General features: G+C 44.9%; 2 protein-coding genes and 1 non-coding gene across 15 annotated transcripts in view; 2 read left to right on the plus strand and 1 right to left on the minus strand.

The window, feature by feature from the left end:
• The window catches only part of WBP4 (WW domain binding protein 4), a 38,425-nt gene extending 17,209 nt beyond the window's left edge, over positions 1–21,216 (minus strand). For 3 of the 12 annotated variants that reach the window (XR_014819586.1, XM_021065640.2, XM_084981906.1), the window contains exons 1-8: positions 20,544–20,702; positions 19,494–19,566; positions 17,608–17,670; positions 17,398–17,521; positions 10,017–10,184; positions 8,163–8,209; positions 7,353–7,428; positions 4,510–4,703 (exon numbers count right to left, since the gene is read on the minus strand). Coding sequence is in view for 7 of the 12 variants with exons in the window: in XM_021065640.2 (XP_020921299.1) it covers positions 4,510–4,703; positions 7,353–7,428; positions 8,163–8,209; positions 10,017–10,184; positions 17,398–17,521; positions 17,608–17,670; positions 19,494–19,566; positions 20,544–20,545 (747 nt within the window). In the remaining 5 variants the exon portion in view is untranslated. Of the gene's footprint in view, positions 1–4,508; positions 4,704–7,352; positions 7,429–8,162; positions 8,210–10,016; positions 10,185–17,397; positions 17,522–17,607; positions 17,671–19,493; positions 19,567–20,118; positions 20,387–20,543; positions 20,703–20,849 lie in introns of those variants that run through there. The other 9 variants (XR_014819587.1, XR_014819588.1, XR_014819589.1 and 6 more) reach the window with 8 other exon arrangements.
• Positions 20,769–24,742, plus strand: part of ELF1 (E74 like ETS transcription factor 1) — a 122,454-nt gene continuing 118,480 nt past the window's right edge. For both annotated transcript variants that reach the window (XM_021065635.2, XM_021065638.2), the window contains exon 1: positions 20,769–21,347. The gene's annotated coding sequence lies outside the window, so the exon portion shown is untranslated. The remainder of the gene's footprint in view (positions 21,348–24,742) is intronic.
• TRNAE-UUC (transfer RNA glutamic acid (anticodon UUC)) lies at positions 21,378–21,449 on the plus strand. The gene has a single exon. It is a non-coding gene; the product is annotated as a tRNA-Glu (tRNA).

Raw genomic sequence — 24,742 nt, forward strand, 5'->3', positions numbered from 1 at the left:
TATGGCTGTGGTGTAGGCTGGCAGCTGGAGTTCCGATTCGACCCCTAGCCTGAGAACCTCCATATGCCGCAGGCGCAGCCCTAAAACCCAAAAAAACCCACAAAAAACCAAAAACATTTTTATTGAAGTCATGCTTTATATGTTGATCCTCATGCAATAAATGCCTCCTCCCCAGAGGCTCGTACCACCTTCCACACAGCTCTCTCCCAACTCCTCACATTGCTCCGTGGACCTCTGGCCCCTACTCTCTCTTTTTTATTTTTTTATTTTTTGTCTTTTTGTCATTTCTTGGGCCGCTCCCGCGGCATATGAAGATTCCCAGGCTAGGGGTCGAATCGGAGCTGTAGCTACTGGCCTACGCCAGAGCCACAGCAATGCCGGATCCACAACCCACTGAATAAGGCCAGGGATCGAACCCACAACCTCATGGTTCCCAGTTGGATTCGTTAACCACTGTGCCACGATGGGAACTCCACTACTCTATATCATGTGATGACTCTGGCAACTCTGGCACCATGTTCTCTCTATTCGAACTCTTGTCATCCTTGAGATTAAGAACGCCCGAGCCTCCGTGTGATGAGCCACAAAATCAACGACTTTGGCCTTCACTATAGTTCAGCCACCTAATGCTGCATCTTCCTTCTATGAGCACCTGGTGCATAGGTAGTATTCAGATATTAATTCCTGATGCCTATGGTTCCTTTTCATTTGAATTTAGGTCATCACTCAAATACGCCCGCTTGTGAAATCTTAAACCCCCAAAGCCCACGCTCTGACCAGTGTTATTCTTTTGGGTTTCTGGCTCCCTTACGGCTGCTACACCTCCTGTCCAACCTTGTTACCGTCTGTGCTACTTTAACCATTATCCTGAGTTTGCTGGGTCTCAACCAGACTTTACATCCTTCATTACTGGGCCCCAGCCCACAGAGAATCACTTGATAAACACGCTTTTGCGAGCACCCTTAAACATCTCTGTCCCTATGCCTATCTATTGCATAGGACCTAAAATTCCAACACAAATCGAGCCAACCATCAATCTGTCAAATGCTACGGGGAAAAAAAAAAAAAAATCACACGGCCATACAGACTGATGAGACTTCAGAATTTATGATATCCAATTTCAGCAGAGGCTTTAACACTGCTAAGCAATGTATCTCCAATTATTTTTTCTCCTGGTCCCCCCAGTCATTATTCAAGATAAATATTCAGCTACACAGGGCTGAATTAATAATTGTATATTCATACCACGGAATACTATCCATCCATTATTTCTGAGGCAGAAGAATTAATGTAATGTCTTTGTGACAAGTTAAACTGAATATTGATAATGAAACCTTATTAGAGTATGAATCCAGGTTTTGTTACAAGCAATGTACACGTGTGACTAGAAAACTATTATAGGAGTTCCCGCTGTGATGCAGTGGGTTATGAACCTGAGTGCAGCCACTCAGGTCATGGCAGAAGTGCGGGTTCGATTCCTGGCCTGGCACAGTGGGTTAAAGGATCCAGTGTAGGTCAAGGCTGAGGCTCGGATTCAATCCCTGGCCTGGGAACGTCCACATGCCACAGGTGCAGCCATTTTAAAAAAATAATTAAAACTTAAAAAAAAAAAAAACCAACAAACTATTATAGACCAATAACACCAAGGTATTATACTGATTTCTCTGGGAGGTGGCAGGATTATAGTTTGTTTTTGTTTATCTGTATTTTGCAATAGTTTGTTTGCCTGCAATTAATCGTACCTGTCCCAGGCTGGATGCTGGATTACCTAAATTTAACTACATGCATTATGACAAGTTTCTTTGTGGCGAGCGGGTTGGTGATCCTGGCTTTATCACTGCAGTGGTTTGGGTTCGATCCCTGGCCTGGGAACCACCACATGCTCTGGGCATGGCCAAAGGGGAAAAGAAAAAAAACCAAAAAACCACTCCACACATGATGAGATTTCTATTACAGAAGAGCTTTGTCGAGGAGTTCCGGTGGTGGCTCAGTGGAAATGAATCTGACTAGCATCTATGAGGATGCAGGTTTGACCCCTGGCCTTGCTCAGTGGGTTAAGGGCCTGGTGTTGCTGTGAGCTGTGGTGTAGGTCGCCGACATGGCTTGGATCCCATGCAGCTGTGGCTGTGGTATATAGGCCAGCAGCTACAGCTCCCATTAGACCTCTAGGCTGGGAACCTCCTCCATAGGCAGCAGGTGCGGCCCTAAAAAGACCAAAAAAAAAAGCCAAAAACAAAAAGAGCTTTGTCGCTGGTTTTCTACCAAAGGGATACAATCCTCACCCTAAGTTCCACCAAAATTTATGGAGTAGGTAGAGAAGTTGCAGGCAATGACAAGATCCTAGGTGAGGCCTGGATACGCTCTCTAGCATCCTGGATATTCCTTCACCTCTCAAGCCAGTACTCAACCATGGATCAATGTATCTTGTCTACTTTGGCACCCAGGCTCCTCAGTGCTCCTGGAAAGGTCACAAAAGCAGGAGAACTAGCAATACTATTAACACTACTTTTTTTTTTATTTTAGAGCCTCACCCGCAGCATATAGAGGTTCCCTGACTAGGGGTCAAATCGGAGCTACAGCTGCCGGCCTACACCACAGCCACAGCAACATAGGATCTGAGCTGCATCTGCGACCTACACCACAGCTCACGGCAAGGCTGGATCCTTAACCCACTGAGCAAGGCCAGGGATCGAACCTGCATCCTCATGGATGCTAGTCAGATTCGTTAACCGCTGAGTCACGACGGGAACTCCAGAAATACTATTAATACTAATAAAACGCCTGTTTGACTTTCCCACCACGGCTGGGCACTTGGCACCACCTGACAATTTTCTTACTTGGTTCATTTCCTCTTCCACTCTGGCTCAGTGACGATTTTAATCCGCTAATGTTGTCAAGCTCCCTGAAGCTGCTCACTCTCAGCAAACAATGTTGACTTCTTTATACATGAGTAAACAGAGGCTAAAAGGCATGGCTCTTTCCATTTTTTCCGGATACCAACTCATTCATAACCATACCTCTTACAGAAAATGAGCTTCTTTGATCAAAACCAACCTATCCACTGACCCTTGCTGGCATTCTCTTTCTACCTTTTTTGACGGAAACACATCACCACCACACATCTCTTATGGTTAAAAATCAGTATGGGAGTTTCCATCGTGACGCAGTGGAAAGGAATCTGACTAGGAACCACGAGGTTGTGGGTTCGATCCCTGGCCTCGATCAGTGGGTTAAGGATCCGGTGCTGCCGTGAGCTGTGGTGTAGGTTGCAGACGCGGCTTGGATCTGGCGTTGCTGTGGCTGTGGTGTCGGCTGGCAGCTGTAGCTCCGATTGGACCCCTAGCCTGGGAACCTTCACATGCCATGGGTGTGACTCTAAAAAGACAAAAGACAAAAAAAAAAAAAAAAAAAAAAAAAAAATCACCACCATCCTGTCATCTCTACTTTTTATTTCATATCCAAACCACATCTATATACACTGTGAACCACTTTTCATCCCCCTTCAGCTGAACTTTCCCACCTGACACACCTAACTGCTACAAGGCCATCAAAGACTTCCTTACTACAAAATTCAATGGACATTTCCCTTTTCCCAGACCTAATTAACCCTTGATGCTCTCTATCCCTTTGACTTCTGGGATACTGAATTCTCTTTCTCTGCATACTTTTTAAAATTTTTATTTTTTTGGTCTTTTTTTTTCTAGGGCTGCTCCTGCGGCACATGGAGGTTCCCAGGCTAGGGGTCGAATGGGAGCTATAGCCGCCTGCCTACACCAGAGCCACAGCAACTCTGGATCCTTAAACCACTGAGCAAGGCCAGGGATCGAACCCGCAACCTCGTGTTCCTAGTCGGATTCGTTAATCACTGAGCCATGACGGGAACTCCCCCCCCCCTTTTTTTTTCTTTTTTTGTCATTTCTTGGGCTGCTCGCGGGGCATATGGAGGTTCCCAGGCTAGGGGTCCAATCGGAGCTGTAGCCCCCGGCCTATGCCAGAGCCACAGCAACGCGGGATCCGAGCTGCATCTGCGACCTACACCACAGCTCACGGCAACGCCGGATCGTTAACCCACTGAGCAAGGGCAGGGACCGAACCCGCAACCTCATGGTTCCTAGTCGGATTCGTTAACCACTGCGCCATGACGGGAACTCCTCTCTTGCAGTTTAATGCTGAATGTTCCCCAAGGTCATTTCCCTGGGTTACTTCGTCCATTCTGAGACTTAAATTACTACCAGTATGTTGAAGATGCTCAAAGGAGCATTTCTAGCCCAATCACTCATACTTGCATGTTCGGGCAGCTCTCTGAATGTTACAGAGACATCTCAAACTTAGAAGGTCTAAAAATCAATGTACTGTCTTGCTACCAAATAGATGTCCATAAATGATACAACCATTTATCCAAAATGCGTGTTTCAGTTTTATTTCTATCTCCTACCAGAAAACTGAAGGAAGCCTGCAGATCTTTTTCTAAGTTAATCCACTGTTGTAAAGAGGACATCAGGAACCTACCTTAAACTTTATTCTTATCTTTTCCCTTTCTGTGGAGACCTCTCCTTTTCTGGCTTCTCGTTCCCCATCAGAGTCACTATGCGAATCTGACGATTTGGACGCTTCTTCGGTGCCACGTGATTTTTCACTGCCTTTACTAGAAAGCAGATCGCCAGAGTGTGGAATGAAATCATCAGGTTTTTCCCATCTGGATTCTATTCAACACATTTTAACAGTCACGTTATTTAGTTACAAAGTCTATTTAGAAGTAATTCCCAATACAACGATTCCTGGCAATATATTATTAAGGGACAACACTGCACCTGTTTCACAGCATTACTTCATCAACAGGATAACCAGTAAGAATTCCCCAAAGTTTCCCCACTATCTTTCAGAAATTAATTTCATATACGATTTGGTTGTGAAGACTGCTGTACAACTATAAACGTAATAAAATTCACTGAGCAATTAAAATATATATTATTAAAAACACACACACAAAAGAAATTAATTTCAAACAATCTGGACTCACTAGATGTTTAAACAGTAGCCCCAGTAGAACAAGAAATGGGTGATAGTTAGAGGACTCACAATTTAACTGACATCAATTTCAGGAAACAATGGGCACACATGAGATTTCCTGAAATTTATTTATCACGAAGTTTTCCTGGGATCGTCACAAAGTGAAATAATACGGCAAAGATCTAAATGAATATGAGTTGTCATTTTGTAAGGAACAACAACAAAAAAATCTCAATTGAACTCTACTGCCACCCAGTGGTGTATCTGGCTTTTCATAAAATGATAACAGTTCTAATTATCTCGCAGCTACTCTCTACTTTTAGTTTAATCAAAGGGAAAGGGATTCTAAAATTTATTCTTCAACTGGGAAAGGTTTAAGAGTGAAAGGGGGAGTTCCCATCGTGGCTCAGGGGTAATGAACCCGACTGTTATCCATGGGGACGCAGGTTTGATCCCTGGCCTCGCTCGGTGGGTTAAGGATGCGGCCTTGCCGTGAGCTGTGGCGTCGGCCATAGACTTGACTCAAATCCCGTGTTGCTGTGGCTATGGCGCAGGCTGGCGGCTGTGGCTCCGATTCGACCCCTAGCCTGGGAACTTCCATATTAATAGAGTGAAAGAGGCTCTATCAGTAATCATACTGGTTCAGACATTGGCTGAAACTGTTGAGGGTAAATAAACAGATACAGTCCCTTGTGAATTACAGGGTACTTTACAGCACAAAGGAAAAGCATGACTTTTCCCTGTCTCTATTTGACACGAGTAACAGAATTTTCAAGCAGTAATCTGTTAGGCATCTAATATGCACCAGGTACTGTTTGGGGAACTTTATGGACACGTGACCATCATGACCCCACAGGGCACACGATCACCTCTGTTTTACTGAAGAGCAACTGTAGACCCAGTGACGTGCCCACAGGGTCCAGAGCTGATAAGGGAAAAAGCTGTGCACTGAGCTCACGCAGATCAAACTCTAGAGCTATGTTATAGGTCATGTTATCTCTAGAAGGAGTGAGCACATTCAGTTTACTGAGGTAGAACCCCTGTCATCATTAGGCAGGCTGGGTATATATATATCTGAAGTTCAAAAGGGCCTTTTCTTCCTAAATGATTTAATGCTATGTAGAAGTCTTTGGAAAGTAGGAATTAAATTTATTTATTTATTTATTTACTTTTTTGTCTTTTTTTGCCATTTCTTGGGCCGCTCCCGCGGCATATGGAGGTTCCCAGGCTACGGGTCCAATCGGAGCTGTAGCCACCGGCCTACGCCAGAGCCACAGCAACTCGGGATCCGAGCCGCGTCTGTGACCTACACCACAGCTCACGGCAACACCGGATCCTTAACCCACTGAGGGAGGCCAGGGACCGAACCCGCCACCTCATGGTTCCTAGTCGGATTCGTTAACCACTGAGCCACGACGGGAACTCCAGGAATTAAATTTTTAAAAAATCTTCAAGATACACCAATATTATAGCTATTCTGGTAAATTTAACTGCAGAAGAAACCACGTACAATTATTGGAAAGATTAGTTTTATGAAATTAGACAAAATCTTACTTTGAAAAACAGAGAGTGATTAGGTAAAATTGCTGTGCATGTTTTCTAAATATATAACTGAAACATTCTTAAATTAGTAAGAGTGAAAATCAGACAATCTCAGCCACTGCTAAAACAGCTTCAGTTTTGCTTTTTTAGGGCAATGCCCACGGCATGTGGAAGTTCCCAGGCCAGGGATCAGGCTTACACCACAGCAGCAACCAGAGCCACAGCAGTGACAACACCGGCTCCTTAACCTGCTAAGCTACCAGGGCACTCCCATTTTTGCTTTTTAAAAAAGGAAAAGGCAAGTTGAATGAAGTGATCGCTAAGGTACCATCCATGATAATGATTATATTTCTGAAATCATCATGATAAAAACCAATAACGGTAGAATAAAAATGATCTTCAAAGTAAAGAAATTTGGGAAGTTCCCTGGTGGCTCAGTGGGTTAAGCATCTGGCATTGCTGCAGCTGTGGTACAGGTTGCAACTGCAGCACGGGCTCAATCCCTGCCCTGGGAACTCCTGAATGCCATGGTGTGTGGCCAAAAAAAAAAAAATTGTGAATACAGTATCAGCGGAGAAAAACAGTGCACAGCTCAGCATATGTAGAAATCTCTTGACTTTTCTACTGTATTAATATTTTTAAATTATAAAAAAGTAATACATACTTGCTATAGAAATCTTTCTATCACTATACTAAAATTCTCAAGGTCAGACAATTCATCAGCAGGCTGATAAGTGGTTTCAGATTTAGACAGCTTACAATTTTCGACAGTTTAAAAGAATGTCAAAGGTAACACTTACCTCCTGTTTCTGTGTTATAATAATAGGTATAGCCATCTTCACTTAAACCTTCTACCCAAACAGCCTTCACTGCCGTCTAATGGGAGGGAAGAAATCAGTATAAGCTGAAGATAAAGATGTGGCGATATAATAAAGAGCCAAAAAAAAAAAAAAAGGAGTTCCCGTCGTGGTGTAGCGGAAACAAATCTGACTAGGAACTATGAGGTTGCAGGTTCGATTCCTGGCCTCACTCAGTGGGTTAAGGATCCAGCATGATGTAGGTCACAGACATGGCTCAGAACCCGTGTGGCTGTGGCTGTGGCTGTGGTGTAGGCCGCAGTTGTAGCTCCAATTAGACCCCTAGCCTGGGAACCTCCATATGTCGTGAGTGTGGCCCTAAAAAAAAATTAAGTAAATAAAGCATAATAAATAAGATATCTGAGGCAGAGCCAGCTAACCTCTCCCTTCCTCCTGACACCTGGGAACTAGGGGTGGTACTGATCATAGCCAGGAAGCTTGGTTTAAGATAATCATGAGCCACCTTTCAGGGAGGGGCTGTCTCACTCCTGAAAAGCCAGGAATGATTCTTTGGCAGTCGGTCAGGAACTGACCGAATGGCAACTGATGACTCATCAAGGAATAGTATTTGCCCTGCCTGGAGTTTGGGGGTAGACACCACTTTTTACCTCTACACAGCCTTCTGACAAAAGGATTACAGGAAGAAAGGAACAAAGAGGGAAGGGGGCCTGGGGGGGCTCATTTGAAAGTAAAATCTGAGAAGCCAGTCACTTCAAGAATAAAGAAAAGATACTATTACTGTGCTTTAATTACCTTTTTTAAGTTTCCTTGAAATCCTTCAGGTTTCTCCCACTGAGATGCTTAAAGCAAAATATATTGCATTTGTAAAATAGTTTTGCTTAAAAGAACCAACAACACTTTCCCCCAATTTTAATCTGGCAAATATTTACAAGATATTCAACATGCACATAACGCTTCATCTTCATAGTCTACAAGATAACTAAAAAAGAAAAAGAAACAACATACATCCCAGTAGTAGTGTGCAGAAGGATCCAGGTGAACAGAGGTGAATGTAACCAAAAAGGAAGGACAGAACGAAGGATAAGAGGTGACTGGTACATCCACAAAAATTATAGAGCCAGGGAGGGCTTCTCTTAAAGACTTCATGAATTCAGACTTGATAATTTTTTTCTTTTTGTCTTTTTGCTTTTTCTAGGGCTGCTTCCCGTGGCATATGGAGGTTCCCAGGCTAGGGGTCTAACTGGAGCTGTAGCCACCGGCCTACGCCACGGCCGAGGCAACATGGGATCCGAGCCGCGGCTGTGACCTACACCACAGCTCACGGCAACACCGGATCCTTAACCCACCGAGCGAGGCCAGGGATCAAACCTGCAACCTCATGGTTCCTAGTCGGATTCATTAACCACTGTGCCACAACAGGAACTCCCAGGCTTGATAACTTTTGCAGGCATGAGCTGGCCTTTTGCTATCTTGGGGCAAGGGAAAGTGACAGATGGAATAATGACGCAAAAGAAGAAGATGAAGTATGCAGAAATCAAAACAGGTATTGCTGAGAGTAAGAGTATACACAATAGGATGGGGAACAGAGGAAGCAAATGACAGGGAACAGAAGGGAGAAACAAATGCAATAACTTACACGTGCATTTGAGAAAGACCTCAAATCACTTTAGTTTTAACTGTAACATGCACGTCAGGCTCGGGGCAAGCTCGGAGAGATTATGACTACCTCTCTGTAGTCCAGAACTGGCCGTGATTCTAAAGATCTTAATAAGTACAATACTAGGGAGTTTCCTGTTGTGGCGCAGTGGTTAACGAATCCGACTAGGAACCATGAGGTTGCGGGTTCGATCCCTGGCCTTGCTCAGTGGGTTAGGGATCTGGCGTTGCTGTGAGCTGTGGTGTAGGTCGCAGACGCGGCTCAGATCCTGCGTTGCTGTGGCTCTGGTGAAGGCTGGCAGCTCCAGCTCCAGTTCGACCTGGGAACCGCCATATGCCGCGGGGGCAGCCCTAGAAAATGCAAAAAGACAAAAAAAAAAAAAAAAAAAAAAATTATACTACTAGAAGCCCAAGGCTTTCTACATGGTTAACTCTGATCTCACCTCCTACCTTCCCGAGCATTCTTAACTTTGTCTCTACCCATTCCTTTAACGGATGTACCACCCACACTTTCGACTTCTTGTTCTTTCTCCTTGTGATCTCATACTCCTAAAAGATGGAGTTCCCGTCATGGCTCAGCAGAAACAAATGTGACTAGCATCCATGAGGACGCAGGTTCAATCCCTGGCCTCACTCAGTGGGTTAAGGATCTGGTGTTGCCGTGAGCTGTGGTGTAGGTTGCAGTCGAGGCCTGGATCTGATATTACTGTGGCTGTGGCAGAGGCCAGCAGCCTCAGCTCTGATTCCGCCCCTAGTGACTCAGGCATACATTCTTTTTCTTCCATTATCTTCCATTTTGGTTTATCCCAGGAGATTGGATATAAAAGGGTGCCTTTTTAAAGCAAACATAATTTTTTTCTACCATTGTGGCAAGAATGTAAAGTTATAGTCTTTCATTTAATGTTTAAATGCCCCAATATGAACTAGAAGTCTTCACAAAATAAGCTGTGAGTTATCTTTTTCTACTAGCTTTATGTCCAAATGACTTACCTCCTGTGATAAGATCATAGTAGTAGTGATAACCCTCGGAAGTTATGCCTTCTACCCATCTGCCCTTGGAAGGGTCTTTTTTCTTTTTCTTCTTCTCTTTCTGCTGATTTGACGCAGAGGTGGGTGGGGTAGTGCTGGTGACTGGTGATACACTTGGCTCTGAAATTTCTAGAGAGAGATGAGGGCAGCGTGAAGTAGCTGACATAAATTTTCTTTCTGGTGTAAAACACAAATAATGTTCCTCCAATCCGAAGCTTTATATGATTCTTTTGGGGACTGGAAAGCCTATCTGGAAAACTAAACAGGCAAGACTACAAGAATATCCAGGTGAATCATTAAAACATTCTCAAATTATGATTAAAAAACCAGGAGCAGGAGTCCCCATTGTGGTGTAGGAGAAACAAATCCGACTAGCATCCATGAGGTTGCAGGTTCGATCCCTGGCCTTGCTCAGTGGGTTAAGGATCCGGCGTTGCCGTGAGCTGTGGTGTAGGTCCAAGACATGGCTCGGATTCCACATTGCTGTGACTGTGGTGTAGGCTGGCAGCTGTAGCTCCAGTTCTACCCATAGACTGGAAACTTCCACATGCTGCCAGTGCAGCCCTAAAAAGCAAAAAGCAAAACGAAAAAAAGCAGTAGCAAGGAAGTTCCCACTGTGGTATAAGGGGACTGGCAGCCCTAGGACGCAGGTTTGTTCCCCAGCCTGCCACAGTGGGTTATAGGAGCAGGTGTTGTCTGCAGCTGCAGCATGGGTTGAAACTGCAGCTCAGATGGGATCCTGGGAACTCAATATGGCCAAAAAAAAGACCCCCCCGCCCCCAAAAAAACCCCCAGTAGTATAAAACTGATCCAGGAGTAGACAAACACATGGCTGAAACACAGCAGTAGAGAAAGAGATCCAACTGCCACTTTCCAGTGTTTCTTATTAAAGGAAAAAAGGGATCATTTAATAAATAATGTTGGACTAACTGGTTACCTACTGGGAAAAATGTGAAGCTATTCCCTACTCTCTGGTCTTTCCCATATTTTTATACCAATATAAATTCCAGATAAAAGATATTTACCGAAAAAACACAAAGTAAAATAATATGAAATTTAACGCCATAAAAGTTGAGGAGTTCCTGTCATGGCTCAGTGGAAATGAATCTGACTAGCATCCATGAAGGCGCAGGTTTGATCCCTGGCCTTGCTCAGTGGGTTAAGGATCCGGTGTTGCCGTGAGCTTTGGTGTAGGTTGCAGATGCAGCTCGGTTCTGGTGTTGCTGTGGTTGTGGTTTAGGTGGGCAGCTACAGCTCTGATTCGACCCCTAGCCTGGAAGCCTCTATATGCCATGCATACAGCCCTAAAAAGCAAAAAAATATATAAAAAAATTGACATAGTTGCTGAGTTCCCTCTGTGGCAAAATGGGATAGATATTACTATTACATGCAGAAACAAGGGTTCGATTCCTGGTCAGGCCCAGTGGGTTAAAGATACGGCATTGCGGGAGCTGTGGCATAGGTCAAAGCTCTGGCTCAGATTCGATCCCTGGCCAGAGAACTCCAAGTGCTGCGAGGGAGCCAAAAAAGAAAAAAGAATTTTAATATTTGGTATAGTGAAAATAAAAACAAAAAAATATTTATCAAGAAAGACAGGGGGAGTTCCCGTCATGGCTCAGTGGTTAACGAATCCGACTAGGAACCATGAGGTTGCGGGTTCGGTCCCTGCCCTTGCTCAGTGGGTTAACGATCCGGCGTTGCCGTGAGCTGTGGTGTAGGTTGCAGACGTGGCTCGGATCCAGCGCTGCTGTGGCTCTGGCATAGGCCGGTGGCTACAGCTCCAATTCGACCCCTAACTTGGGAACCTCCATATGCCGAGGGAGCGGCCCAAAGAAATAGCAGAAAGACAAAAAAAAAAAAAGAAAAAGAAAAAAGAAAACACTTAAAAAAAAAAAAAAAGGAAGAGTGGAATTCCCCTGTGGCACAGTGAGTTAAGGATCTGGCATTGTCACTGCAGAAGCTTGGATCACTGCTGTGGTGCAGGTTTCATCCCTGGCCTGGGAAATTCCACATGCCATGGGTGTGGCCAAATAAACAAAATACAAAAAAAAAAGAAAAGAAAAAAGAAAAGAAAGAAAGACAGGAGTTCCCAGTCGTGGCTCAGTAGAAATGAATCTGGCTAGCATCCATGAGGACGCAGGTTCAATCCCTGGCCTCGGTCAGTGGGTTAAGGATCTGGGGTTGCCGTCAGCTGTGGTGTGGGTTGCAAACGTGGCTTGGGTCCTGAGTGGCTGTGGCTGTGGTGTAGACCCATGGCTGCAGCTCCAAATTGACCCCTAGCCTGGGAATGTCCACATGCTGTGGGTGTGGCCTAAAAAAGATTAACAACAACAAAAAAGACAGACAAATAAATGATAAATACTTAACAACTCAGACAGAGGGATAGTGTTCCTAACAAAGATCCCTGACCATCCAACAGGCAAACAGAAGACTGGCAAGAAGTACAAGGGTCATCCAGAGAAATAACACCTACCTTCACTAAAACTCAAAGAAATGCAAATACATTTTTGTTTTTTTGTGTGTTAGATCAATAATACTGAAAAGAATGACCAAATCCAATAGTCAGTCTGATCCATCAGGTATTTACACGGATGTAAATAAATGGGTCGTTTTTATGGCTTTGCTTTTTTTCCAAGGGAATGGCTAGTGAGTCCCCAAATCAGTTAATAAATTAATTGTACTTCTAGAAAAAGGATAAATCAGCCCAACATTTCTGGAGACAGCTTGGTTTTAGCTATTAACATACAAAATAATTTACACTTTATTTATTTAGTCTTTTGTGCTTTTTTAGACCGAGCTAGCAGCACATGGAGGTTCCCAGGCCAGGGGTTGAATCGGAGCTACAGCTGCCGGCCTACACCACAGCCACGTGGGATCCGAGCCACGTCTGTGAACTACACCACAGCTCACAGCAATGCTGGATCCTTAACCAACTGAGCGAGGCCAGGGATCAAAGCCACAACCTCATGGTTTCTAGTTGGATTCGTTAACCACTGAGCTATGACAGGAACTCCATAATTTATACTTCAAAGCTGCCATCTCACTTCTAGAAATTGAACCTACAGAGATAAAGGTAAAAACATGCTTGCATAAGGGTTCTCACTGTTAGAAGCATTCTTTCTAACAGTGAAACTCTAAGAAACTGAAATGTTAATCTGGAAGTTATGGCATTTTAATCACATTCTATGATAGTATTTTATACCCTTTACCGAACACTTGTCACAAGTGGTCACTATAATAAGCAATTCATATCATTACGTTACTTAATTTTTTAATTTTTTTATGTTGCTTAATTTTAGTAAAAATTGAACGTCAAATTACTAGCAAGAGGCAATTCTGGTGGACTCCAAAGCTTCTGTCTTTAACCAGTCTGTAGCCACTTAAAATGATGTGCATCTGTAATTAATTAAAAGCTGTATTTGATGTATCTTTGAGAGAAAAAATAAAACAACCTCCAAAGAGACCACAGCATAAATGTATATAAGATAAATTTTAAAAATTCTAAATATGTCTGGAGAAATCTTAAAAGCAGCTAGTTTTAAAAACTCTTTTCTTTGGAGTTCCCTTCGTGGCTCAGGGGTTAATGAACCTGACTAGGAGCCATGAGGATGCAGGTTCAATCCCTGGGCTTAATCAGTGGGTTACGGACCTGGCGTTGCCATGAGCTGTGGGTAGGTCACAGACTTGGCTCGGATCCCAAGTTGCTGTGGCTGTGGCACAGGCCAGCAGCTGTTGCTCTGACTGGACCCCTAGCCTGGGAATTTCCACATGCCTCAGGTGTGGCCCTAAAATAAATAAATAAATAAAAATAAAAACTTGGGGAGTTCCCGTCGTGGCTCAGTGGAAAGGAATCTGACTGGCATCCATGAGAACACAGGTTCGATCCCTGGCCTCGCTCAGGGGGTTAAGGATCCGGCATTGCTATGAGCTGTGGTGTAGGTCGAAGATGTGGCTCAGATCCAGAGTTGCTGTGGCTGTGGTGTTGGCCAGCGGCTACAGCTCTGATTAGACCTCTAGCCTGGGAACCTCCATATGCCACAGGTGCAGCCCTAGAGGAAAAAAAAAAAAAAAAAAAAAAGGAAAAACTCTTTCCTTTAACTACATTGTAGTACTATTTAAAAAATTTTCACCGTGCCTGCAGCATGTGGAAGTTCCCGGGCCAGGGACTGAACCCGAGGCATAGCAGTCACCCGAGCGCTGCAGTGACAATGCTGGATCCCTAACCTACTGCACTACAAGGGAACTTCTACACTGTTGTACTTTTGAGGGAATATATATCCTATTTAAAAATAAGTTTATCTAATTATATATCAGCAGCCCCAAAACTGTTCTCCATCCGCATACTCTTTTGTTACAGGTAAGATAAATTCAGAGAAAGAACGTGAAGGCCTGGAAACTCATTGCAAGCAGACACCATCAAAACATCCAAGTGCATGGTCAGTGGACTCATCTAAACCAGGCTGGGGGCCGTCACCTTCCCAGGGTGAGTCTCACGGGACCTAAGCTGAACACTAGTTTGGGGTATTGGGATGACTTTCTGGTTGTTGCCCCAAAGATATTTTAAATACAAAATATCTATCATCCTTTCTATGTTTATAAGATGGAACTCTGGAGGGGAAAAAAAACAAAACTTTCCCTTATCAAAGTAGGCTCTTTGGTTACCATGAAATATAGTTAGGAAAGACAGGATACATGCTTATTTCTTTCCTTTTCAATAACCTTTGATTTATAAACCTTAATATGTACATAATGCAGAAAGTGAAGTACAATAAAAGAAGATAAGCCTAAAAAAATTAAAAATAAAAAAATAAAAATAAGTTTATGAAAAACATTTCATAAGATAATCCAATTAAATATAAAATACTAAGATTTATTTGCTTGTAAGGCAGAATAATGAAATCTCCCAATCTACATAATTGATGAGATGAATTTCAACTATATCTTTAATTCTGCAGGAATGCCTACATCCTTTGCCCCTTAAAACAAACATAAAGTTTTATCCTCATAGAAATATCACCACTACCCACTTCTAACTAATAATATCCAGGATATTTTTTAAAGTCTGGTCACAAATGTTCTTTTTTTTTTTTTTTTTAGGGCCACACTTGCAGCATATGGAGGTTCCCAGGCTAGCGGTCCAACGGGAGCTACGGCTGCTGACCTACGCCACAGCCACAGCAATATCAAATCCAATCCAAGCCTCGGCTGCGACCTACACCACAGCTCACCAACGCCAGATCCTTAACCCACTTAGCAAGGCCAGGGATAGAACCTACAACCTTGTGGTTCCTAGTCAGATTCGTTTCTGCTATGCCACAATGGGAATTCCGGGTCACAACTGTTCATATTTGATGAGGGCAATGTCAGTTAATTTACTTGTTATCCTGCTTAAAGTTAACTGAAAACAGTATTTATTAGAAAGTAAATGATACCATTCCATGTTGACTATCCCAACTTTTATGCAAGATCAGCAACTGAGATGTGATTTAAGGACAGTGGATTTATCATGGAAGAAATGCTTATAATAGGAAGTTATCAACTTAAAGCCTAAATTCCATGATAAGATAGACACGCTCCACTTAAATAAACCCTTTTACCTGGAACTGAGTAATCTTCACACCCTCAAATTATCTACCTTCTTGCTGGCCAGGACGTGGTGAAAACAAGAGCCTTCATACACTGCTAGTGAGAATGTAAACTGGTTCGGCCACAGTGGAAAAAAAATACGGAGGTTCTTCAAAAAAATTTAAAAAAATACATCTACCATACCATCCCACCAATTCTACTTCTGGGTATATACGCAAAGGAAATGAAACAGGATCCTTAGGAGATAGATGCTTATTCTAGCCTTACTCACAGCTAAGTTATTCATAACTAAAAGGAGAAAACAGCCTAAATGCCTGTCAACAGATGAATGGATAAAAAAGATGTGGCAGAGTTCCTTTTGCGTTAAGAACCTGGCTAGGATCCATGAGGATGCGGGGTTTGATCCGTGGCCTTGCTCAGTGGGTTAAGGATCCCGCATTGCCCCAAGCTTTGGTGTAGGTCACGGATGAGGCTCCGATCTGGCATTGCTGAGGCTGGGGTGTGGGCCGGCAGCTGCAGCTCGGATTAGATTCCTAGCCTGGGAACTTCCATATGCCGCAGGGGCAGCCCCAAAAAGAAAAAAGAAAAAGATGCGGTGAGTGCATGGGCATGCACCTGTGTGTGTAAAAAAATTCAGCAGTGAGAAAGGAGGGCATCATGCCATTTGTGGCAACATGGACGAACCTTGGGCACATTAATGCTATGTGAAATTAAGCCCAACACAGAAAGATACTGCTCGCTATCACTTCTCTGGCATCTAAAAAAGTCAAACTTGCGAAAAACAGAGCAAAATGGTACTTAACGGGGGTTAAGGGATAGAAGGATAAGACTGATGTGTTTAAAGGTACAAACTTGTAATGAGTAGGAGATAAGCCAGAAATCTAATGCATAGTGTAATAACTGTAGACAATGATATGGTACTATAATTATGTGGTATAAATATTACATTACAAGGGCAATCATATTTCAATAAATGTACCAAAGTAACACAATGTACACTTGAAAATTACACAGTGTTACATGTCCAATATATTCAATAAAAAATTAAAAAGTAAAAAAAAAGTCTACCCTCTACTAGTATACGTCAGTTAAATTTGTCCATAAAAGGCTAATTCACTCTATAAATACACATGATGCATAGTTTTGACCACCTGACCACTTTGACATTTTTAAATGAATAGATTCATTTATGAAAATAAATTAGAATACCTAAAAAACTCAAGTGTCTCTGCAATGAACCACTGACCTAAGAGAGATGGAGGACGAGGCAATCACCAGGGTAGTACTTCTGTTATGAATGGAGGTATTGAAACATGAAGATTTAAAAGCAAAATAAAAGTGCAGGCGCAGGAGTTCCCAATATGGCTCTGAGGGTTACAAACCTGACTAGTATGCATGAGGATGAAGGTTCGATCCCTGGCTTCACTCAGTGGGTTAAGGATCTGGGGTTGCCATGAGCTGTGGTGTAGGTCACAGATGCGGCGTCGGATCCCGCGTTGCTGTGGCTGTGGTGTATGCTGGCAGCTGCAGCTCTGATGAGACCCCTAGCCTGGGAACTCTCATATGCCACACCTGAGGCACTAAAAAAAAAAAAAAAAAAGTGCACGAGCAAAGTTCCACAGTCTAAATAGGGCTGTGATGCACACGAAAAGCCCTGAGAGTATACCCGAGTGTATAACTTCTTTATGGGAACAATAACAGGTGACTTAGCATGACCTCTGATGTTACTTTTAAAACATGCTGGCTGCTTTTTTACCTGACTCTAAGCCAAGCCTTTTCAAATCCTCTTGGTATGCTTTCAGGGCAGCGGCCTCCATTGCAGCAAACTCCTTTGATGCCTTTTCTTCTTCCTTTGCCTTATCCAGGCTTTTCTGTTTAATCTGTTAAGATATATAAAAGTGAAAGCTAGATAGAGGGGTTATATTCGCAGAGAAAAACTGGCGAAGAAAGAAAGAAACTAGATTACCTCGCTGATTCTTTTTGCCACATTTTCCTTATGATTCTTTCCTCTTTCGTGAAATTCGACACTCTTGAAAATGAAAAAAGAGAGAAATTTCAAAGGAAAACTACACATTATAATGTTTACAGCAAAGCAACAGTAAATGTAGAAATGGAACATAACAAAATGCAAACTACGACAACTGGCAGAAAAGATGAAAATAATTTTAATGCACATTGGCCCCTTTCATCAAATGATACTAGGGAGCAGAACCATATTATTCATTATTATGCCTTCTGACAAGGTTTCCTTTGGTGCTTAAAATAAACCATGACAGGAGTTCCTGTCCTGGCTCAGTGGTTAAGGAATCCGACTAGGAACCATGAGGTTGTGGGTTCGATCCCTGGCCTCGCTCAGTGGGTTAAGGATCCAGTGTTGCTGTGAGCTGTGGTATAGGTCGCAGACGTGGCTAAGATGTGGCATCACTGTGGCTCTGGCGTAGGCCAGCAACTACAGCTCCAATTTGACCCCTCGCCTGGGAACTTTCATATGCCATGGACGGCCCTAAAAAGACAAAAGAAAAAAAAAAGTTAAAGATAAGGCCCCCTATTCTTTTTTGCATCCATCTCTACCAAGTAATAGGATATAAATATATAAAACATTTAGAAGTTCCTATTGTGTGGCTCAGTGGGTTAAGCACCCAATGACTCTGTGAGGATGGCAGTTCCAGCCCTGGCCTGGCTCAGTGGGTTAAGGATCTAGCATTGCCACAAACTAAGGTATAGTTCACAGATGCAGCTCCAATTCAACCTCTGGTTGGGGAACTTCCATATGCTAATGTGCCATAATAAGAAAAAAAAAGAATACATATAACATTTAAAACATCCCTGGTGGCCTAGTGAATTAAAGATCCAGGTCACTGCTATGGCTAGGGTTACAGCGGAGGCGCCAGTTCAATCCCTGGCCTGGGAACTTCAGCATGCCCTAGGCATGGCCAAAATACTCTATCATTTATGAGCTACGTATATAGTACAATGACAAGCATGAGATGGACAGAAGAAATCAATGGTACTTTTTATGTCTTTTTTCTTTTTTTGGCTTTTTAGGGCCACATGTGCAGTATACAGAGGTTCCCAGGCTAGGGGTCAAATCGGAGCTGCAGCTGCCAACCTATGCCACAGCCACAGCAACGTAGGATCCAAGCCTTGTCTGTGATCTACACCACAGCTCACAGGCAAGGTTGGATCCTTTAATTCACTGAGCAAGGCCACAGATTGAACCTGAATCCTCATGGATATTAGTTGGGTTCATTACTGCTGAGCCACAATGGGAACTCCTCGTTTTATGTCTTAAAAATTGAATGAGAGATACAGTAGATATTAAGAGATACAGTAATAATTGCTTAAAGGTTGCTATTTTCATATTCCATGACAAAGTTATTGATGTTCTTTCAAAATAAGCATCCATTTATATTTGTTCTGTATCAAATACATTTAGCTATCTCTAGAGCAAGAAAAATACAAGACTAGCTAAGATAATGTTTCTTTTTACTCATTAAGGACTCTCTGCTTTAATTTTTCTTTGTATACGACAATATTACAAACAGCACCATTATAAATGTAGGTGTTGCATACACATGAATGCGATTACCCACTCATTGTCCAGTTCCTGAATGTGACTGAAGGGCCACAGAGAAATAATTTGGCTTAGTATATAATCAAATTTGGGCTGATGAAAAAGAAGGCTCACAGCTTCCCTACTAAGAATGAAAAGACAATAGAAATTGTTCATGTTTTGAAAAGTCAAGAGCAATGTATATGAAAGTGTTTTGTAAGCTCTGAGTTTAAGTCAGAAAGAAAGACTTTATTATTATTAGAATCTCTAATAATAGAGGAATAGAGGAATTATCATACAGGCCTATTGTCTGCTATCCAGCACTTGCAGTAATCACAGAATTTCTTTGGTTGTGACTTCCAGTAGTCTGCCCTGGAAAAGAGAAAAATAAGTTTAAGTTCATTTAGAATTTAAAAAGATTTTTACATGACTTACATCTTAAAGAGGCCGAAATATAAGGCACTGCTACTGAATCTTGTCTTGTTACACACAGCACCCTGCTTCATTATTTAGCTGATTGAAAGCAATCAACTATAATTCTATTGCCAGTGGAGTAGAAAAAGTCTGCATCGGCTTTAAAAGTCTCCTAAACGAAACAGCTTAAACAAAATTTCTCATTTTTTACTGTCATCCGCGTGAAGAAATAAAGATCATCTTGGAGAAGATTACTTATCCCTTCGACTCCTTTCTGGAATTTTTGGAGGTTACGGCAATGGAGGCATGAAGAAACTCGTAAAGTTTGCTTTAAATCACGTTATTTCCACCCAAAGAACAAAGCAGAAGACGCCTCCAATGCGTGACTGTGATCCCTCTAAGACCATCAGTTAATACAATTTGAGCCTCAGGGGAAGAAAAAGAGAGTTGGAAAAGCCAAAGGATCTCTCAGCCGGTAAAACCAAAAACTAAAAAAAGTTAGAAGCTCACCAGGGCTGCCCGCTTCTAGTGATGGGAGGAGGCAGCGGTGGCCGCGGTCCAGCCCTATACTTTCACAATACCCCGGGGTTCCAGCTCGAGAGAAACGAAAAGGATGCTCGCGGCTTCCGACCCGCTAGGTGGAGGGAGCGCTCCGTAGCATCCCGGCGGCCGTCCAACCTCCAGAGGCCGCCAGCCTCCCTCCAGGGGTCCGTACTCCAGGCCCCCAGGGCGCTCCGCGGGGTAGCATCCCTACGCCGCACGGAGAACCGGCCCCGCCAGTCGGCCGCCGGTCCCGAGCGAGTTAAGAGAGCGTCCGTCACGCCCCCGGCCGCGGGCGGGGGGAGAGGGGGTGGTGGCGGAGGAAGAGACCCGGCGGGGAAAGGGCCTCCCGGAGAAACAAGACCTCCTTGTTTAGAGCCTGAGACCTGACTCACATGACTGGACCAGCCGCTCCGCGGGTCGCCCCCGGGTCCGATTAAGGCTCGCGTGCCCCACGCAGGGCGAGTCCGAGTCCTGATCACCGCGAGGCCCACCGGAGCCTCCGAGCCCCGGACGCCTCCCTCCTTCCTCCGGACCAGTGCTCCCCGGTTCCCAACTACGGGTGCCCAGACGACTCAATTCGCGTTTGAAATCTCCTCCCCTTCCCCTCCTCCTCCAGGGGCGGTACTCCCGGCTCCGGAGAGGTGGGGTCGCTATAAAGGGGTTGAGGTCACCGAGAAGGGGCGAAAGCGCGACGGGACCTGAGCTGAAGGCCGGGAAGCTCGAGCCTCACGTCCCCGCGTCATCTCTCCTTTTTTTCTCTCTCTCTCCCCCTGGGATCCAGAACCTCCACCCTTCTTCTAGGCTCGCTGGCCCGTGGCCCAGGAGCTCGCGCGCCGCCTCCGCCCCGAACGCAAACAGCTGTTCCCAGAGACGTCGCCGCCCTCAACTTTGCCAACTAGTCCGCACGCACTTTGACCAGCGGAGCAGCCCGGACCTGTAGGCTGGGGGCTGTTGGCGGAGTTCAAAAAAGAGAGGTGAAACAGTTGGTTTCAGGACCGCGAGTCGCCGAGCTTGGCCTCAAAACTTTCCCGAGGCGGCGGAGCGACCCCGCCCCGCCCCCGGGACGCCCGCGCGCTCGGGACGGGCGCGTTCCCTGGCTCGCGAGCGCGTGGGCAGCAAGCAACAGCGGCGGCGGCGGCGGCTCGGATGGTGGCGGGAGGTAGAGACGGAACAGAGGCAGCGTTTGCGCTTGTCAGGTGAGTCACCGCCGTGCTCTTAGCAGCACTTCCCATATGGTCTAGCGGTTAGGATTCCTGGTTTTCACCCAGGCGGCCCGGGTTCGACTCCCGGTATGGGAACGTTGCAACCACTTTTAGAAATGGGCCCTGGGGGTAACTTTTATTTTATTTCCAATGGCTCTGGCTCTTTTTCTCCCTTCTTTTGGTGGGTGATATGGTGGAAAACTCGCCTTAGTGTACTTGTTAGAGACGCCGTGATCTGGGCTGCGGCTTTGGGAGCCACGAGTGCTGCGCCGGCCGGGCTGGCGGAGCGACCACGCTCAGGGTCCCGGTGCTCCCGCTGGAGCCTGGCGGGGCTGAGCCGCGAGGAAGGAGTTTCACTTTCCCCGGGCCGCCCTCCAGCTCCTCCAGTCCCCGGGCCGTCCCTTTCCAAACGCTCGGGAGGTGATGATTAACTCCGGCCTCGCCTTATCTGCCCCCAGCGCCCCACCTCGGGCCCACACCCTCCTCCTCGGCCGCCCCCTTCTGACGGTCCCAAGCGACGCGGGGAGTGTTTGTCCCCAGCCTTCGGCCTCCGGGAGCCCTCGCCTGGCTCGCAAGTCCTCCTTATCTTGGCCGGGTGTTTACTAGAAACACCCCCGCCCCAAGGCAGCCCCCGGGCAGGGCTGGGGGGAGCCGAGGGCGGGCGGGGGATCTCCGATGCCCGCGGGCACCAATTTCGCCACCGCGCCGCTGCCCGCGGCCGCCCCATCGGCCGCGTGTCCACCCGGGGCTCCCGCGGCGCCGGAGCCCCGCCCCGAGGCCGGCCTGCGAGGTCCTCCCAACTGGACGTCGGGTCGCTGGCCGTGGTTCACAAAACTACCCCAGACTCCAGAGCCACAGACTTGAGTGCCTTGGCTTCGGAAGGCCTCTGGGGCAGGGCATCTGTCCCATTCTCCGCCCCCATCCCCCCAATCCCAACACACACACACACACACACACTGGAAAAGAGAAATACCACTAGGATGAGTTGTCTTTAAAGAAACTTGTCTTTGCACAAAGGTCTAACGTTTTGAGTGCCGCCGATAGAGAATCCTGGGGTTGGAGGTGGGGCTTGGAAGAGAAAATTGGCTGGAGACGGGAGGGGATGTTACAACAAAGTTTCACTGTATTTTTAAATATAGAAGCCCTGTGTTTATTACAAAGAAGGGGCAGCTGTGTCAGCAGCATGTGAGCTGTACATGAGACAAAAGCGTTATCTTAAATGCGGGCTGACATTAGAAAAATGGGGTGAGCCCTAATGTTTAGTCTCTTGGGCCTCTGGGAGCAAATGAAGAAGGAAAAAGTGCGGCTTGTGGATGGGTTTCTGGTCAGGGCTGTTTTGAAGAGCACAAGGTTTCGATGTGCTTTCCCAAAGTTTTAACTGCACCGTGAGTTTTGAAATAATCTGTGAATGTGATCTGCATGATGAAGGATTAATTACTTATCCTTCATCATTCGAAGTAAACTTTCTGATGAAAACTGTTTTAGATCATCGTCATGAATTCAAATATTTGAACCTCCAGTCTGCACCGAGCACCATCAGAGACTTTTGAAAGTCATCCGATGTTCACGTTCTTCATGTTAGGAAGTTGTGGGTAGAATAATGAATCGGCATTATATTTTGGACCCTGCAATGATTAGCTTTATGACCTTGTGTAGATCTTTCACTTTCTCTGTGCTCTGGGTTTGGAGCCATAATTTCTTTCTTTCTTTCTTTCTTTCTTTCTTTCTTTCTTTCTTTCTTTCTTTCTTTCTTTCTTTCTTTTTTAGAGCTGTACATTCTTGATAATACATATCACTCACAAACTTAAGAGTTGCAAGAATTGGTGAACAATTTTTGTAGTAGTAATACAAGTGGAAACGTTGCATGTAGCTAGAGGGGGATGGTGTCCTTGTTCAGAAACCCTTCACTGAAGCCCTAGGCCCAGATTTGGAAGGAAGAAAAGACCCCTCTGCTTAGGCTCCAGAGGGAGCTTCAGTCTTGACCTTGCATCTTGTAATGGCTTGATACGGTACAGTACCAAATTGCTCTGAAATGGATATGATTTTCAACTGAGCACTTAGTATAATTGCAAAGAGCTTTACTGAACCCAAAGTCCTCATGGATGCTAGTCGGGTTGGTTACCACTGAGCCTCGATGGGAACTCCCAACATTATCTTTTTATTTATTTATTTATTTTTGGCTTTTTGTCATTTCTAGGGCCACCCTCGTGGCATATGGAGGTTCCCGGGCTAGGGGGTCTAAGCGGAGCTGTAGCCACCGGCCTACACCACAGCCACAGCAACGAGAGATCCGACCCGCATCTGCAACCTACACCACAGCTCATGGCAACGCTGGACCCTTAACCCACTGAGCAAGGCCAGGGATCGAACCCGCAACCTTATGATTCCCAGTCGGATTGGTTAACCACTGCACCATGACAGGAATTCCCCAATGTTATCTTTTTTAGAGGGGCTTTTCTGTCTACCCTCACTGGAGCCTCCCTTTTCTGGTTACTTTCTGGTTACATTATTTTCTCCTTTTTCTTATCTGAAATAAAGGTATTGGTTCCGGTTTATTTCTTGTCTTGTTCCACTAGAATGTAAGTTCCATGAGGGTAAGGATATTTGTATGGTGAGATCACTCCCGTTCTGTAAGAGCCAGCTTTCAATAGTGAAGATCTTGGGGCCCTCACACATAGGTTGGAATCCTCATTTTATGTGGAAACATAAAGTGGTACAGTAGCTTTGGGAAACACTTTGGCAGTTCCCTCAAAATATCAAAACATTGAGTTACCATATGACCCACATTTCCACTCTTAGATATATCCCTAAGGTAAGATAAATTGAAACATGTCCCCCCAAAAACTTGTCCACCAGTGTTTATAGCAGCATTACTCTTAATCAGAAAATGGAAACAACCCAAATATCCATCAACTGGTGAATGAATAGAACGTGGTGTATCCATTAGATAGTATCTGGCCATGGAGGTCCTGTCGTGGCACAGTGGTTAACGAATCTGACTAGGAACCATGAGGTTGAGGGTTCGATCCCTGCCCTTGCTCTTTGGGTTAAGGATCTGGCGTTGCTGTGAGCTGTGGTGTAGATCACAGACCCGGCTCAGATCTGGTGTTGCTGTGGCTCTGGTGTAGGCCGGCGGCTTACAGCTCCAATTGGACCCCTATTCTGGGAACCTCCATATGCCACTAGAAGCAGCCCTAGGAAAGGCAAAAGGACCAAAAAAAATTGGCCATAAAAGAGCATGAAGTACCAATATATGTTATAACTCGGGTCATTATGCTAAGTGAAAGAAGCTGGGCTCAAAAGACCATCTTTTGTGTGATTGCATTTATATGAAGTGCCCAGGGTGACAAATTTATAGAGAAAAGAAGGTTGATGATGGTTGCCTAGGA

The sequence above is a fragment of the Sus scrofa genome, chromosome 11 (genome assembly GCF_054392235.1).
Source record: "Sus scrofa isolate SSC_HxYL_T2T_F1_AM1 chromosome 11, Sscrofa_HxYL_maternal_Yorkshire_Landrace_v2.0, whole genome shotgun sequence".
Taxonomy (NCBI): domain Eukaryota; kingdom Metazoa; phylum Chordata; class Mammalia; order Artiodactyla; family Suidae; genus Sus; species Sus scrofa.